Source organism: Crotalus tigris, unplaced genomic scaffold, assembly GCF_016545835.1.
Source record: "Crotalus tigris isolate CLP2741 ecotype Arizona unplaced genomic scaffold, ASM1654583v1 scf7180000017831.1706817, whole genome shotgun sequence".
Classification (NCBI taxonomy): Eukaryota; Metazoa; Chordata; class Lepidosauria; order Squamata; family Viperidae; genus Crotalus; species Crotalus tigris.
In genome coordinates, this window is record NW_024096660.1 from 329,250 (window position 1) to 343,790 (window position 14,541).

The 14,541-nt window shown below is 40.4% G+C and overlaps 1 protein-coding gene across 7 annotated transcripts in view; it reads left to right on the forward strand.

Moving 5' to 3' along the window:
* EHBP1 (EH domain binding protein 1) overlaps window positions 1–14,541 on the forward strand; it is a 305,392-nt gene that overhangs the window by 79,699 nt on the left and 211,152 nt on the right. For all 7 annotated transcript variants that reach the window (XM_039342992.1, XM_039342996.1, XM_039342991.1 and 4 more), the window contains one exon: window positions 1,393–1,446. In XM_039342992.1, coding sequence (XP_039198926.1) covers window positions 1,393–1,446 — 54 coding nt within the window. The remainder of the gene's footprint in view (window positions 1–1,392; window positions 1,447–14,541) is intronic.

The window sequence follows — 14,541 nt, forward strand, 5'->3', positions numbered from 1 at the left end:
GTCACCACATTACAAAAAAGATATTGAGACTTTGTAAAAAGTGCAGAGAAGAGCAACTAAGATGATTAAAGGCCTGGAGACTAAAACATATGAAGAACGGTTGCAGGATTTGAATATAGTTAATCTAGAGAAAAGAAAGACTACAGGTGACATGATAGCAGTATTCCAGTATTTTAGGGGCTGGCACAAAGATGAGGGGGTCAACTTATTTTCCAAAGCACCAGAGGGCAGAACAAGAAACAATGGATGGAAACTAATCAAGGAGAGAAGCAACCTGGAATTAAGAAGAAACTTCCTAACAGTGAGGACAATTAACCAGTGGAACAGCTTGCCTTCAGATGTTGTGGGTACTTCATATCACTGGAGATATCACTGGACAGCCTCTTGTCTGAAATGGTATAGGATCTCCTGCTTGAGCAAGGGGTTGGACTAGAAGACCTCCAAGGTCCCTTCCAGCTCTGTTATGAATTGAAAATGTGTTCTGGATTTGTTGTAATGTTACTGAGTTGTATTTTAGTCACTCTTATGAATGACCAATGACAGGAGGCACATGAATCATCCCAACTTCCTGGACTTTCATTAGTTTTTTTTTTTTTAACAAAAACCAGGAGCCACCCCTGCTTTGATTACAATTTTTAGAAATTGGCACCAAATCCTATGGTGTGTGTGTGTGTTTGTACTTCAATCTATCACTCATGTTGATTTTTAACCTCAGTTTAGTCATCCTATGTGCTGATTTACAACATAGATATTCTTACTAATGCTGACATGTAACGTATAGATTTTTAAATACCAGTAAGTGTTTGTGTGGGGGAGAATATAAATGAAAATTACCTTTTAAAAGAAAAGGCCTTTAGAACTGCCGGAATAATACTATATAATAAAAAACTACAATCTCTCTACACCTATGTTCCATTTCCCTTGTTTGAAAATCAAAATAAATCTTGGAAGTTTTTGTATATAGTTCATTAAAAAAAGTGATCTGCAGTCAAAGACCAAAAGAAAAGCAACAATACAACATAACGCCCATAAGACAAGATGTGAAACTAACATACCAGGAAGACATAAAAGTCCTCCTGATTTCTCCCTGGCTAGTAAAAAACACAACAACTACTTTTCATTCCCGTATATGATTCTACTAAACCTCCCCACACACACATGTATTCAGTGATTAAGCAGTACGCTTTGCCAAATGCGCTCCTATGCAGAGTATTTGGAGGATGAAAAGATAATAAGTGTAGTGAATAGGCTGCTGAAGAGGCCTTCTGATAATGGGTTCAAGATTTTAGATCTGTCATCCCCTAGATCCAAATCCAGGATTCATCTGTTTATCTTCTATCATAGGTTTCTTGGATTCAGAAAGGAATTTAACATTGTATTTCTGCTTTTCAGGATCCCCATGCAGAGGAATTTGAAGACAAAGAGTGGACATTTGTTATAGAAAACGTAAGTGACAAAATGGTGTTTTGCTTTGGATTTTAGCTTGACATTGGAGCCATTACCCTGTCTCAGGATAGGAAACTCCTTCCTTGCCCTCTGTGCAGGGAGGAAAGCAAAGACAATCTACCTGTCTGTACCACCTTGCATTTCTAACACAAATATGATTCCTTTTCAAACTGATTCATTTACATTTAAATCAGTTGCTTTATTAGTCAATTTGATTTTCATAGATGCTGAATTTCTACAAAGTCTTTTTTTCCAACATTTAGAGTTAAAACATAAAAGGTTACTGCAAAAGATAACAGTTTTGGTCTGTGGCTTGCAATCAGATCATTGTATGCAGTTATGGTTAAAGCAAAACAATCACTACAAAATGCAAAAACATTCCTTCTTCCCCCAACATTATCTTCAAATAAAGTTTGAGAAAAGTTGGGAAATCCTTCTTAAGGTTGATAGCGCCACACAGTGGCCAGAGAAGAAATAATGGTTTAGGAAAAATGATTTAGAACAGCGTTTTTCAAATTTGGCAACTTTAAGATATGTGTATTTCAACTTTCAGAATTCCCTAGCCAGCATGCTGTGCCCATTACAGTCTGTGTGTCTTAAAGTTGACTGTATTATTGGTGTGTGGAGTTGATAAAGATGTGGCCAGGGGCTGACTGTAGAACAAATCATAAAGTGCTGATGTGAAATTTCCAAATCAATCTAAAGTGGTAGATCCCAGTATTTGATCATGAGTGGTAGATTCCAGTATTTGATCATGAACATATGCCTACCATTTTTCAAGGAAAACATCAGGAATTGCTTTTGATGTTGTGAACCTCTTTGCTAGAAATCCAGATTACAGCTTTGTATGGAAAGAGAAATACCAGATATTCAATCTGGATTTTTAAAAAGTAGTATGTTTTATTGAGTATAGAAAAGCCTTTGATTATATATACAATGGCATACTATGGGAATGTCTTTAGAATAATGTCGTCCCAGAACATCTCATTGTCCTTGTGTACACAGCTCAGGAAGCCACAGTCTGGACAGAACATGGCAAGACAGACTGGTCTAGGTGGGCAATGGAAAGGAATATACAATATACAAGGCTGTATATTTTCTCTTTACAGGTAGTCCTCAGTTAACAACCATTTGTTTAGTGACCGTTCCAAGTTACAATGGCACTGAATGAGGAGACTTGCAGCCAATCTGCAAAGTTGCAGTCGTCACAACATTGTGTGATTGCAATTCAGGCACTTGGCAACAGGCTTGCAATTAGGATAGTTGTAGCATCCCATTTGCGGCATTCGCTGCTAGCTTCTGACAATTGGAAGCCAGCAAAAAGTCACAAATGGCTATCACAGGACATTGCACCTACCAACATATAGAATTTGGCCAACAACTGTAACTGGAATTGTCAGAACTGCTATTATAAGTCAGCACAGTCACATGAAATCATGCTTTCTCATCCCAATTATGGTTGTTAACCAAGGACTACCTGCTTCAACATATATGCTCAATATATTTTGAGGGAGATTGAACTGGAAGAAAATGAACATGGTTTTAAAACTGTAGGAAGAAATATCAATAACCTGCACGATATGAGATCTTTTGTTGCTCACTGAATGTAAACAAACTGGTTATATAGCAAAGTTATTTGAAATGATGCCATGTAGATATATACTGCTTTATAATGGCAAGAATTTTATAATAAATGCTTTCTTGTTCTATCATATGAATGTCTTTAAAGAAGAAATCCATGGAATTTATTTATACATTAAGTACCAGCTATTTTAGTTTTTGTACTTATCTATTCTCCCATAATGTTAACTTTTTTAAAAGCTTATTTTCTCCTCTCTCCAGAATTAAATACCTGCATTTGATACATTTAGAGTAGGGAAGTTATAATTCAGACATGTCTTCCTAATTAATTTCTCTGTCATATTGTTCTGTATGTTATTATGTGATCTGTTACTGGTTGCCTAAGTTGCCTGTGCTAGATATAACTCAGAATTAAATGTTTTGTCAGTCATCACATTGTTCTGATTTGAATTTAGTAAAAAGTGAGAAAAGTGTATATTTTTAAAAAATATAACATTTGCTTACTGTACAATAAATGTTCAGCATTTATTCTACCCAAAATTTGCTCTAAATACCTAAATTCCAAAATTTTAGAATTTAGGTATTTAGAGCAAATTTTGGGTTGGTGGATTTGGGATTTTTGAACTTTTTAGGAGGGGAATGTCAAAAAGTATTCTTTTGGATATTTCAATGGCTGGATTTGATCCTTCTCATATATCTTTTCTTTCCTCCTAAATTTTGTGGATGGGAAGAAAATGCAATGAATGCTAACTTGGGGACATCGATCCCATAATATTCTAACATACCTTTGAAATCTCAGAACCACTGAATGGCCATAACATCTATAATACAATGTTAAACTTGGTCAGTTAACATAAAATAAAGTTGCTAAAGAATTAGAGAGAGTGCAAAGAAGAGCAACAAGGATGATGTAAAATCCTATGAAAAATGGTGAAAAAGGACTATGTATGTTTAGCCTAAGAAAGAGAAAGCTAAGAGGAGATGTGATAGCACTCTTCCAGTGCTGGAAGGGCTATTAAAAGAAGAGAGTAGGACTTTATTTTCCATAGTAACTGAGGGTAGGACAAGAACTAATGGGTGGAAGCTTTACAGAGAGAAAATCAAATGCAATATAAAGAGGAATTTTCTGGCCATTTAAGCTATTAAGCAATAGAGCACAGCTTGCTTCCTGAAGTTATGAGTGCTCCATCTTTAGAGTTTTTCAAAGAAACTTTGGACAAACATTTATCTAGGATGGTCTGAGGATTCCTTTCCTAGACAGGAGATTAAACTAGAAGACCTTCTAGGGTAGACATGTCAAACACAAGGCCCACGGGCCAGATCCGGCCCAATATGTGGTTCTGCCCGGTCTGGGGACCTGTTCTGGAAAGAGTGAAGGATCGGCCCACCGCACCTCGGACTGGCCCAAGCCAACTGGGCACTGATCTACAACCTGGTTGTGTCCATCAAAGCTAGAATGTGCTGAGCCTTAAATCCACGGGGCAGCCCCTCCCCCTGGGTGTGTGTGCAAGCAGAGTCTGGCGTCCCTGCTGTCTTGTCCGGCAGGCTGACTTAACCCAGGGCGCCGGTGCTGGCCATCTCCTGTGTGCACACCTGGGGGTGGGGCAGAGGTGGCGAGGCAGCTCCTTGCTGATTCCAGTGGATCTTAGGCTGAGCACGTTCTGGCTTTGATGGACGCAACCGGGTTGTAGATCAGCACCGCCCCCCCTCCTACCAGCACCTCCAGCCTCGCAACCATGAGGCATCCCTTTCAATGGGACCGTCCCCGCCTGCCCACATGGTATAGGAATGGCTGGCAGCAGCATGTTAATGCTGGCAATCTCTCCCCCTCCCATCACCCCTTCCTGAGTGCAGGGGAAGGAAAGAGATGAGAAGGTGAAGGAAGGAACAGAGGGAGAGAGGGAGGAATAGATCAATGGAGGGTGGGAGAAAGGAAGGGAGGAACGGAGGGTAGGAGGGAGGGAAAAAAGGAGAGAAGAAGGAAGGAACAGGGCGGAATGGAGGGAGAGAGGAAGGAAGGGAGGGAGGAAGGGAGGGAGAAAGGAACAGGAAGGGAGGGAGGGAGGGTGGAAAGGAGGGAGGAAGGGAGGGAGGGTAGGATGGAGGAAGGAAGGAACAGGGAGGAAGGAACGGATGGTGAGAGGAAGGAAGGAAGGGAAGAAGGAAGGAACAGAGGGAGGAAGGAACGGAGAGTGGGATGGAGGAAGGAAGGAACAGAGGTAGGGAGGGTGGAAGGGACCATGTCCCAGCACTCGCCCTGGTCCCATCCTCCTCCCCTGGAGACCCTCAGATCTGCCCCAGTCCTGCCCAGGCACCCCTGAAACAAGTAATGTTGATCTGGCCATGCCCACCAGTAGGCCATGCCCACCCCAGCCACGCCGACCCAGTAGGCCATTCCCATCCCGGCCACACCTTCCCCCCGAGGGCAACCACAGTGCTGATATGGCCCTCAATGAAATTGAGTTTGACACCCCTGTTCTAGGGTCCTTCTAGGCCAGTGGTGGTGAACCTATGGCATGCGTGCCAGAGGTGGCACTCAAAGTCCTCTCTTGTGGGCATGTGCACCATTGCCCCAGCCCTGCAGCCCCCTCCTCATCAGCAGTCCCCCCAGAGGAGAGTCGCCGCCAACCGCGGCCTGTTCAGAGCAGTGCAGCCAAGACTCCGCCCTCGTGCCCCATCACATGTAGTTGATGCTGCAGGGCGCAGGCAGAGGGCTTGGCTGCCCTGGTGCTGCTGGGCTGCCTGGGTGATCTGCGGCGGGCTGTGGAGGTGGGTGGCTTTGCGGGCAAGGTGAGGGGTGGGGGTGGGGGGCGGAGCGGGGGCAGGCCCGGGTTTTGGGCACTTGGTCTCTAAAAGATTCATCATCACTGTTCTAGGCTTAAGATTGTACGAAAGGCAAGACTGCTGAAAAGGCAGAGAAATGTCCTTCATTTTATAACTCCCCCCCCCCAAGCATAGCATCTACATTGAAATGAGTTTGATGACACATAATTTCTGCAATTATTTCTGATTCTCCATGGTGAAATACAATCTGCCTTCCAAATTGCTAGAGCCAATTTGTTTAGATATTTTTTTTTCAGCCTTGCTTTCTGCTAGCTGCCTTCCAATCTCTTGTTTCCCATAGAGGAGAGTGTATTGGGTGAGATAGCTGACCAGAGCTGATATCCATGATAGCTTTTGCCAGCTGGAAACAGGAAACAGCTAAATGGAGACAGAATTCTGGAAATAAACCTCTAATACTACATTAGGCATGTTTAAAATCAGCAGTGTATTTCAGCAATCCTAGCATATGTTTATTCATAGAAAATCAGCAGTAAAATATACTCACCAGAACATGCCGGAGACTTGAATCTCCATGAGGTCTTTTTCTCTTTTCAACATCAAATATCAAAACAGAGTTCTGGTAATTGTTTTACAGTGGGGTTCTAATCATACTCCAGATGTAAGCTGAGCTGACTAATGCTCCTTTTAATAAAAAGTATGTTTTTTTAAAAAAAAAGATGGTTTGATTTGCTATATTCTTTTGCATGTGTCTGTGATGTTTCTTTTTGATAGTGAGCACATTTTTGTATTTAAAATGATGCTTGCTGGGATAGCATTATGTTAGACAAATCTCATTTCACTGTGGTTGCCTGGGGGGACAATGACCAGACACAGTTGCAATCACATAGTGTCTGATTTTCAGCAAAGGGGACAGTACGAAGCCCTATAAAAAAAGGAAGAAAACAAAATGCCAATACACAGTCATTAAATGGGAGGGAGAGTGGATTTGACAGATGGTGGCTCCCTTATGAGAGGGTTTAAGATTTCATTTAAGATACTGCCTCTAAGGTAGTGTTTTGCATAACATTTGGATCAAAAGTGCTACTAACTGCACTAAAATGTTTATGGGGAAGTAAAGCTGATACAAGTAAAATGCTTGCTTTTGATGCCAATTTTCTACTGTATATATTATCATAGACTAAGAGCTGGTCTACATCCATGGAGTTGGTGTTGATAAGCATCATCACACTTGCACTGAGTAGTAGAAGTCTTTCCACTGTTGAGTTTGGTGCTTTTAAGGCTTGCTGTTTATCATGTTATTACTTTGTTCAGATGTGGTTGAATAAGTAAGACATGTTTGTTGGTTGCTGCCCATGGTATACTGTGAGAAAAAGGAGTCGTGTGTTCCCTAGATCCTTAACAAGTAAACACATTTTTCAAAGTAAGCTTTGACATTTCAAAACCTTTTTTGAAGTTTTCCCCTTATTAGAATTCTTTTGTCTCTTTCTTCACCATTTAAAGGGAAATTGAATCTCAGCAGATCTATCATTGTACACTTAATAATGATTAAGTTTACCTCTATTTCTCATTTAAATTGAAAGTGTCCCTTTTCTGATATATTTTGGCATAATGATAAAGTGATGGTTTATACCTGAGTTTGTGGCTTCTCTTCTCCCCTGGAATGGATCAGAATCTTTTGCGTCTCTTTTCAGTTTGCCATATATCTAAATATTAAACTGGTTAGTCTTAATTGTGATTTAACTGAGAAAATCTCATAGATCATTATTTGCTGATTGCTTATGACCAGCTTGAAGCACATTGCTCCAGATTCACAGTGGCCAGACATAATTCAAAACTTTATGATTAAAAATAGTGATTGTCTGAAATAATCAGCTCACTCTTATTAGCATATTTGAAACGCATTCTCCACAGATTATATTTACCTTTGCAGAGCGAGGCAAAACTAACAAAGCTCCAGAACTCTCAGAAGGAGGGAGACTTTATTTCTATGGGAGGCTTTTTTAAAAAAGACCAAAATAGAAAGAAAAAAACCTAAATTGTTCTACAAGTATTTGTTTCTGAAGTATTTGCAGGAATGGGGGAAGAGAATGGACGGGATTTTTTCTCTCTTAAGAAACAAAGATTCCCCCTCCCCGTTTCTTCTTTCTCCCTCCTTCCTCTTTCCTTTCTCCCTCCCTTCCTCTTCTCTCCTCTTCCTCCCTCTCTCCCTCCCTCCCTCCTCTTTCCTTCCTGAAACAACCAGTCATAGGTTATCTAGTAAGTTCCTAAAGGTCCCACTTAAAAAAAAAATACATTTTGCCCCAAACTAAAAAGCTAAGTTATGACCTTGTCAATTACAGTATATAAGATCTACTGCAGGTGTGCGTGTGACTCTAGTCCAGTGGTTCTCAACCTGTGGGTTGGGACCCCATTTGGGGTCGAACGACCATTTCACGGGGGTCGCCAAACAATGCAGTCCGCCATTTTTTTTCCCCTTTCCCTTAGCTGTGTTACTCCCTTTTATTCTATTGGCTTTTGAAAGCCAATAGAATAGACTTTCTTGAATAGAGTCTAATTCTATTGGCTTTCAAAAGCCAATAGGAATTGTCCAAGCTGTCTCTGCCCTGCTGAACCCGCCAAAAGTCCCATTCTGCAAACGGTGCTGCACCAGTTGAGTAGTCCTCGACTTACGACCGGTTGAGTAGTCTTCGACTTGCGACCAGTTGGGGGTCGCGGCATTAAAAAGGTTGAGAACCACTGTTCTTAATAACATTAGCTATTTAGACTTATATACTGCTTCATAATGCTTTACAGCCTTCTCAAAGCAGCTTACAGAGATAGCATATTGCCTCCAACAAAGGCTCCTCATTTTACTGACCTCTGTCTCCAAAACTAGAATATCCGTTGCGTTGTGGTGGTGCAGATGGTGATATCACCCTGTTTTGCATTATTTAACTTAATCTATTCTTATATTTGATGCTACCATTTAAATTCACACATATTTAATATATTACAGAATTCTGATTAAATATGTGGTTGGTGTATATATGTAAATTCTTGCTTGGGACTTTGAACTCCAAAACAATTTCCAGTTCATTCATCAAATTGAAATGGTGGTTGGGGGGACATGTACTTCTTAGTTTCTTGTAATCTTTTTGAGTCAAAATGCTTGGTTTGAGTTCCTACCAGCACCTTCATCTAAATGAAGTTTGTGTTCTAATGTAGTGACAGTGATTCCATTTTGTTTTTCATAGAATGCTGAAAATGTTGTAGGCGAGCTATTTTGTTCTAGGACACATATGTTTAAGATTGAACATTATTATAATCATGATTTCCACCCCTGTCAATTATGTCCAGTTCTTGGAGACTACTTGAATTGAAGACCCTTCAATTTTCTTGGCAAGGTTTTTCAGAAGTGGTTTACCATTGCCTCCTTCCTAGGACTGACAGAATGTGACTGCCCAGGTCACCAAGTTGACTTTGTGTCCATGGTCGTCTGATTTCTAACCTGGTACCTTAACTACTACACTGACCTGGCTCTTTGATAATCATGAGATGAAGCCATTATTTTCCAAAATGCATTTAAATATGAATTATTCAGTGATATATTAACTTTTTAAGTTCCTTTTTTCTTATTTAGTATGTTTCATTTTGATTTTCTACAATCACCATTTTTGAAAGAGGATAAAATATAGTTAATCTGAAAATTCTTTTACATCAAGACTGTTGATTATCATCCAATTTTTCTCACATATCATCTTTGATTCCAAAAGCTGATGGAAATGCCTTCTGATTCTGGGCTTTTGATCCATAGGTTCTTAGTAAAGTATTGCTGCACATGTCAAATGTAAAATTCACATAACAAATATTATGGTGATAATATTTCATATTTTCTCTCGTTCTACTCTATGTTTTACAAGTCATGAATAATGTAATACCTTCCCATCCCAGGAGCCAAAAATATAATCCCAGTTGTGCATTGAATAATAAATCATTAAATTAAACCAAAGTTTTTGCATTGAACTTGTACCAGGATGGATTTGTTCATTAATCACATTATTAAACTGGCATTACCTAAATACTCCTGAGTAATCTTTAGCATTGGTCATCCGAAAGAAACTTCAGCATTGAGCTTGTAATTTTGAGGGGAAATTTGGGGGGCAAAGAGCTTGTACAGTCAGTCATGCAAATCACAGCGCAAAGACAACAAAAACTTGAAACAAAAAGATATAGGTGATTCCCAATGTTATCCTAAAGGTCATTAATCACAGAAATCATATCACTGGAAGAGGCTGTTTAGACTGTCAAATCCAATCCCATGCTTGTTGTTTAAAGTAGGAGATAATTGTAAGCTCCTTCCCTAATACTGCCAAGAAACTGCCTTAACGCAATCATTGCTGTCAGATTCAACTTCAGGGTGTCTTTACTGTTTATTCCATCAATCCCACTAAATATGTTTTTCTAAAGCTGTTTAATATATGTTTCATAATAGTAAAGCTGCTCTTACAAGCCTTTTGATTTTAGAGTATACAAACCAAAGTAAAGCTCTTTTATTAAACACTTGTAAAATGAAAATAAAGCTCTCTGAGGATTGTACATTTATGGCCCAAAGTTTACTTATTCCTTTGTATAGAAGGGAAAAGAGAAACAATCTCATACCATACTAGGAAATTCCTTGATTGCTGAAGTAGAAACATGTATTTTTTTTAATCAAATTATTCTTTTGAATTTCCTTTGGTAGTGCCCATTTCAACTGAATCTGCCTTTTTGCTATCAAACTGTCTTTTTCCTTGCTTACATTTATATTTCAGTTGCCCGTGAGATTTTTGGTAATTTTTCTCTACTATACTTTTCTGTCACTGTGCTTCCTTCATTTTTTTCTTCATTGGATTTCTCCAAAGAAGCCTTAAGTTGCAGCAGAATATCCATTATCAACATTTCTTTAGGGACAGTACCCTTAAATACACGCGAAGTATTAATACCACTCTACAATGCCTTGGTAAGGCCACACTTGGAATACTGCATCTAGTTTTGCTCACCATGATGTAAAAAAGATGCTGAGACTCTAGAAAGAGTACAGAGAAGAGCAATCAAGATGATTAGGGGACTGGAGGCTAAAACATATTAGGAACGGTTGCTGGAATTGGGTATGTCTAGTTTAACGAAGAGAAGGATGAGGGGGGACATGATAGCAGTGTTCCAATATCTCAGGGGCTGCCACAAAGAAGAGGGAGTCAAGCTATTCTCCAAAGCACCTGAAGGCAGGACAAGAAGCAAGGGATGGAAACTAATCAAGGAGAGAAGCAACCTAGAACTAAGGAGAAACTTCCTGACAGTTAGAACAATTAACCAGTAGAACAACCTGCTTCCAGAAGCGGTGAATGTAGAATATAAATAACAATAAAGCTAATCAATGCTTGCCAAATCAAACTGGACATGAACATTTTATCAAATATATCAGAAATGGAGCACCTAAACTTACAGTGTCTGGGCTCAGAAGCTCAGCAGGGTCAAGATCAGTTCGTACTTGAATGGGAGACTTCCATGAAATACCAAAATAACAGCTGGAAATATTACAACTCAACTAGGAAGTGAGAAAAGCATCCCAGGAAAGGAATAATAAAGCTCTTTTGTTCTAGATATTCTATGAAGAAAACAAACTGGATGTCTCTAGGAAGTCACCAGGAATCAAGGTTCAGTTGAAGGAGATTTTTTACCTTGATTGTGTTTGTGTTTGCATTAATTCTCAGAACAGTCACTGTTGTCTCTGAAACAGTTTGGAGTGTATTGTAGTGGACTTTCACCTTCTTTCTGCTAAATTAGATGTGCATTGCTTCTTTCAGTGGCTGGGGAGTGAATGGAATACGGATAATCTCATTAAAATGCAGAGCTATCTTTTGGGGGATTTGTCCAGGTCTTAATGGGTTGAGAAATTTCTGAGCAAAGGGAATTTTATTCAGATTGCCCTGAATTTTGAATTTTCCTCCAATGTGTCACACGATTTCTGCCATTATTGGAAACTGGTTTTGAGATGTAACAAATTCATGATGAGTTTCTCTTGGATTGTACCATAACTGCTGTCAGAACAAGGATTTTTATCTCAAGATACCTTGCTTTAGGGGAGAAGCATGCATATTTGCTTGGAGAAAAACTAGCCTTGGCTTCTAGGTCACAGCTAAGTGATTTCAGGTTCCTTGATGATGATATATCCTATGGTTATGGATGCCTATCCCAGCTATAACTAAATTAACGTGCAGAGTCATTTGTGCCACGATGACTATCATCATCATCATCATCATCTCATTTTGGATTGAGGCAGTGAATAAATAACATACATTAGATACGTGATAATGGGTTAAGAAGAATAAATGGCAGGGTGAATATTTGGAAGAAAATGCAACAATTGCACATCCACCTTGTTGGGTATAGTATTCTGTATTGTTTGAAACAATATGCCTGGAGAAGAACTGGTTTCAGCCCGTGAAAATGTATTTAGAATTCCACTCTGATGGCAAGAAGTTGATGGGATAGAATCTGTGTAGCATTGCCCAAGTGACAGTGATAATCTCCTGCTGCTTTTTGTAGGTTAGCTGTTTTTTTTTTTTTTTCTCCTACGCCCAAGCTTTCTCACAACAGAAAAAGTCTACAGTGTTTTAGAGCAAGCCATCCTGGTCTTGCTCCTTTGAAGGAGGAGAGTTGATTTGCCTTGTTCCACAACATTTTTCTCATTGTCAAGGATGCCATACTCATGCCACCACCTTCTGGGAAACAGGCTGACCCTGTGGAGACATCCAGTTGTATAGGGTGCTGTGAAGGTGTTCTTAGGACCATAACAGAACAAGCAGGAGAGGGAGAGGGAACCCCACTCCACTCCCTTATTCATTGGCAAGGTAATTCATTCCTTCAGCAACAAACTGGGCTTAACTGAAGCAATGGCTTAAAGAGTTAGTGAGAGAGGCCTTACCTTAGCACAGACATGCAGCCCGCAAAGTGGTTTCATGTGGCCCACGAAGCCATCCTGGGAACAGTGAGGGAACGGCCCCCGCTGCATTGGCCCTGGCCCAGGCCAGCCGGGAGCTAATGTACAATTTTGTGGTGGCCATCTATGCTGAAATGCATTCAGTCTTAGCTCCACAAGGCTGTCCAGAAACAATGAGGAACCAGCCCCTGCCGCGTTGGCCCTGCCCCCTGGGTGCATGTTGGGGAGGTGTCACCCTTTGTGAGGAATGAAGAAATGCACCATGCCTTGGCGCTTGCCCCGGTCCCACCCTCTTCTGCTAGAGACCCTCAGATCTATCCCACTCCTGCCCAGGCCCCCACAGGCACCCTTGAAGCGAACAATGTAGAGCTGGCCATGCCCACCCAGTAGGCCACACCCACTCCATCCATGCCCACCCAGTAGGCCACACCCACTCTGGCCACACCCACTCAGCCCCCCAAGGGCAACCGCAATACTGATGCGCCCCTCAATGAAATTGAGTTTGACACCCCTGGTTTAGCAAAAGCCAAGTCGACTTTTCTTTAGGAAGACTTATTCTCGATCCTTTTCAGTAATACTTCATTGCAATTATTTTTCTGGAATAGGTGGTTAGATACCTGTCTTATTCATTCTAATTTATGCCATCTCTTATATAGACATAATTCTATAGCAGTGGAAACAGGAACAAAGCTGTTAGCAAACTTACATTTCCTCTTGTGCCTCATTACCTCATTCTGCCCACTTTCTGCCCTTCTGGCATATGGGTAGAATCACTCTGGATTCCAACATAGTAAACTATGTTTTGCTTTGTTGTAGTTTCTTGGGGGAGGGAATTAAAATTGGCTGCATTCACACAATATGTTAAAAGCCACAGCAACAATGGCAAAAGAGACCACTTTTACTACAAACAGAATATCATAAGGAGTTAGGACACCACTACCACCCCGCGCACACCCCTGGTCATAAACAAACTAGTATTATTTAGTATTAGAGCAACTAATGATGAGGGAAAAATAGTGGATTGTAATATTTATCTACAATAGCCAATATATATTATTCAATAATAAGCCTTCCCCCAGTTTTAAAATACCTGAACATGTTAGCTCTGACTACTTCACCAGCTTTACATAAATTATAGTCAGTAATTTTCTACTGGTGATTATATAGTATAATTATTATTGAACTAACCATGAATGCAAGAACCATTAATGTACAAATGAGATCTCAGCTTTGGGAAGGATGAAAATGTGAGAACAAGGGGTCAAAATAACCCCACTTTGATTCTGTATGATATAACAGAGGCAAAGGCTTTCAACTTTCTGTTGTTATAACCTGTGACAGTAGCTTTCCAGGAGTCTTGCAGTGTTCTTTCCTGACCTGGTTTACCTTGCGAGGCTGGCATACAGTGGCAAAGGGATGCCATTTCAAGCTTGCAGGACTTGTTTTTAATATTCGGAGGTTTCCCTTTTGTTACCAATTCTACTGCACTTGCTGGAGTTTCTTTAGAACCGTGGTTCTCAACCTGTGGGTCGGGACCCCATTTGGGGTCGAACGACCATTTCACGGGGGTCGCCAAACAACGCAGTCCGCCATTTTTTCCCCCTTTTCCTTAGCTGTGCTACTCCCTTTTATTCTATTGGCTTTTGAAAGCTAATAGAATAGACTCTCTTGAATAGAGTCTAATTCTATTGGCTTTCAAAAGCCAATAGGAATTGTCCGGCTGTCTCTGCCCTGCTGAGCCCGCCAAATGTCCCATTCTGCAAACGGTGCTG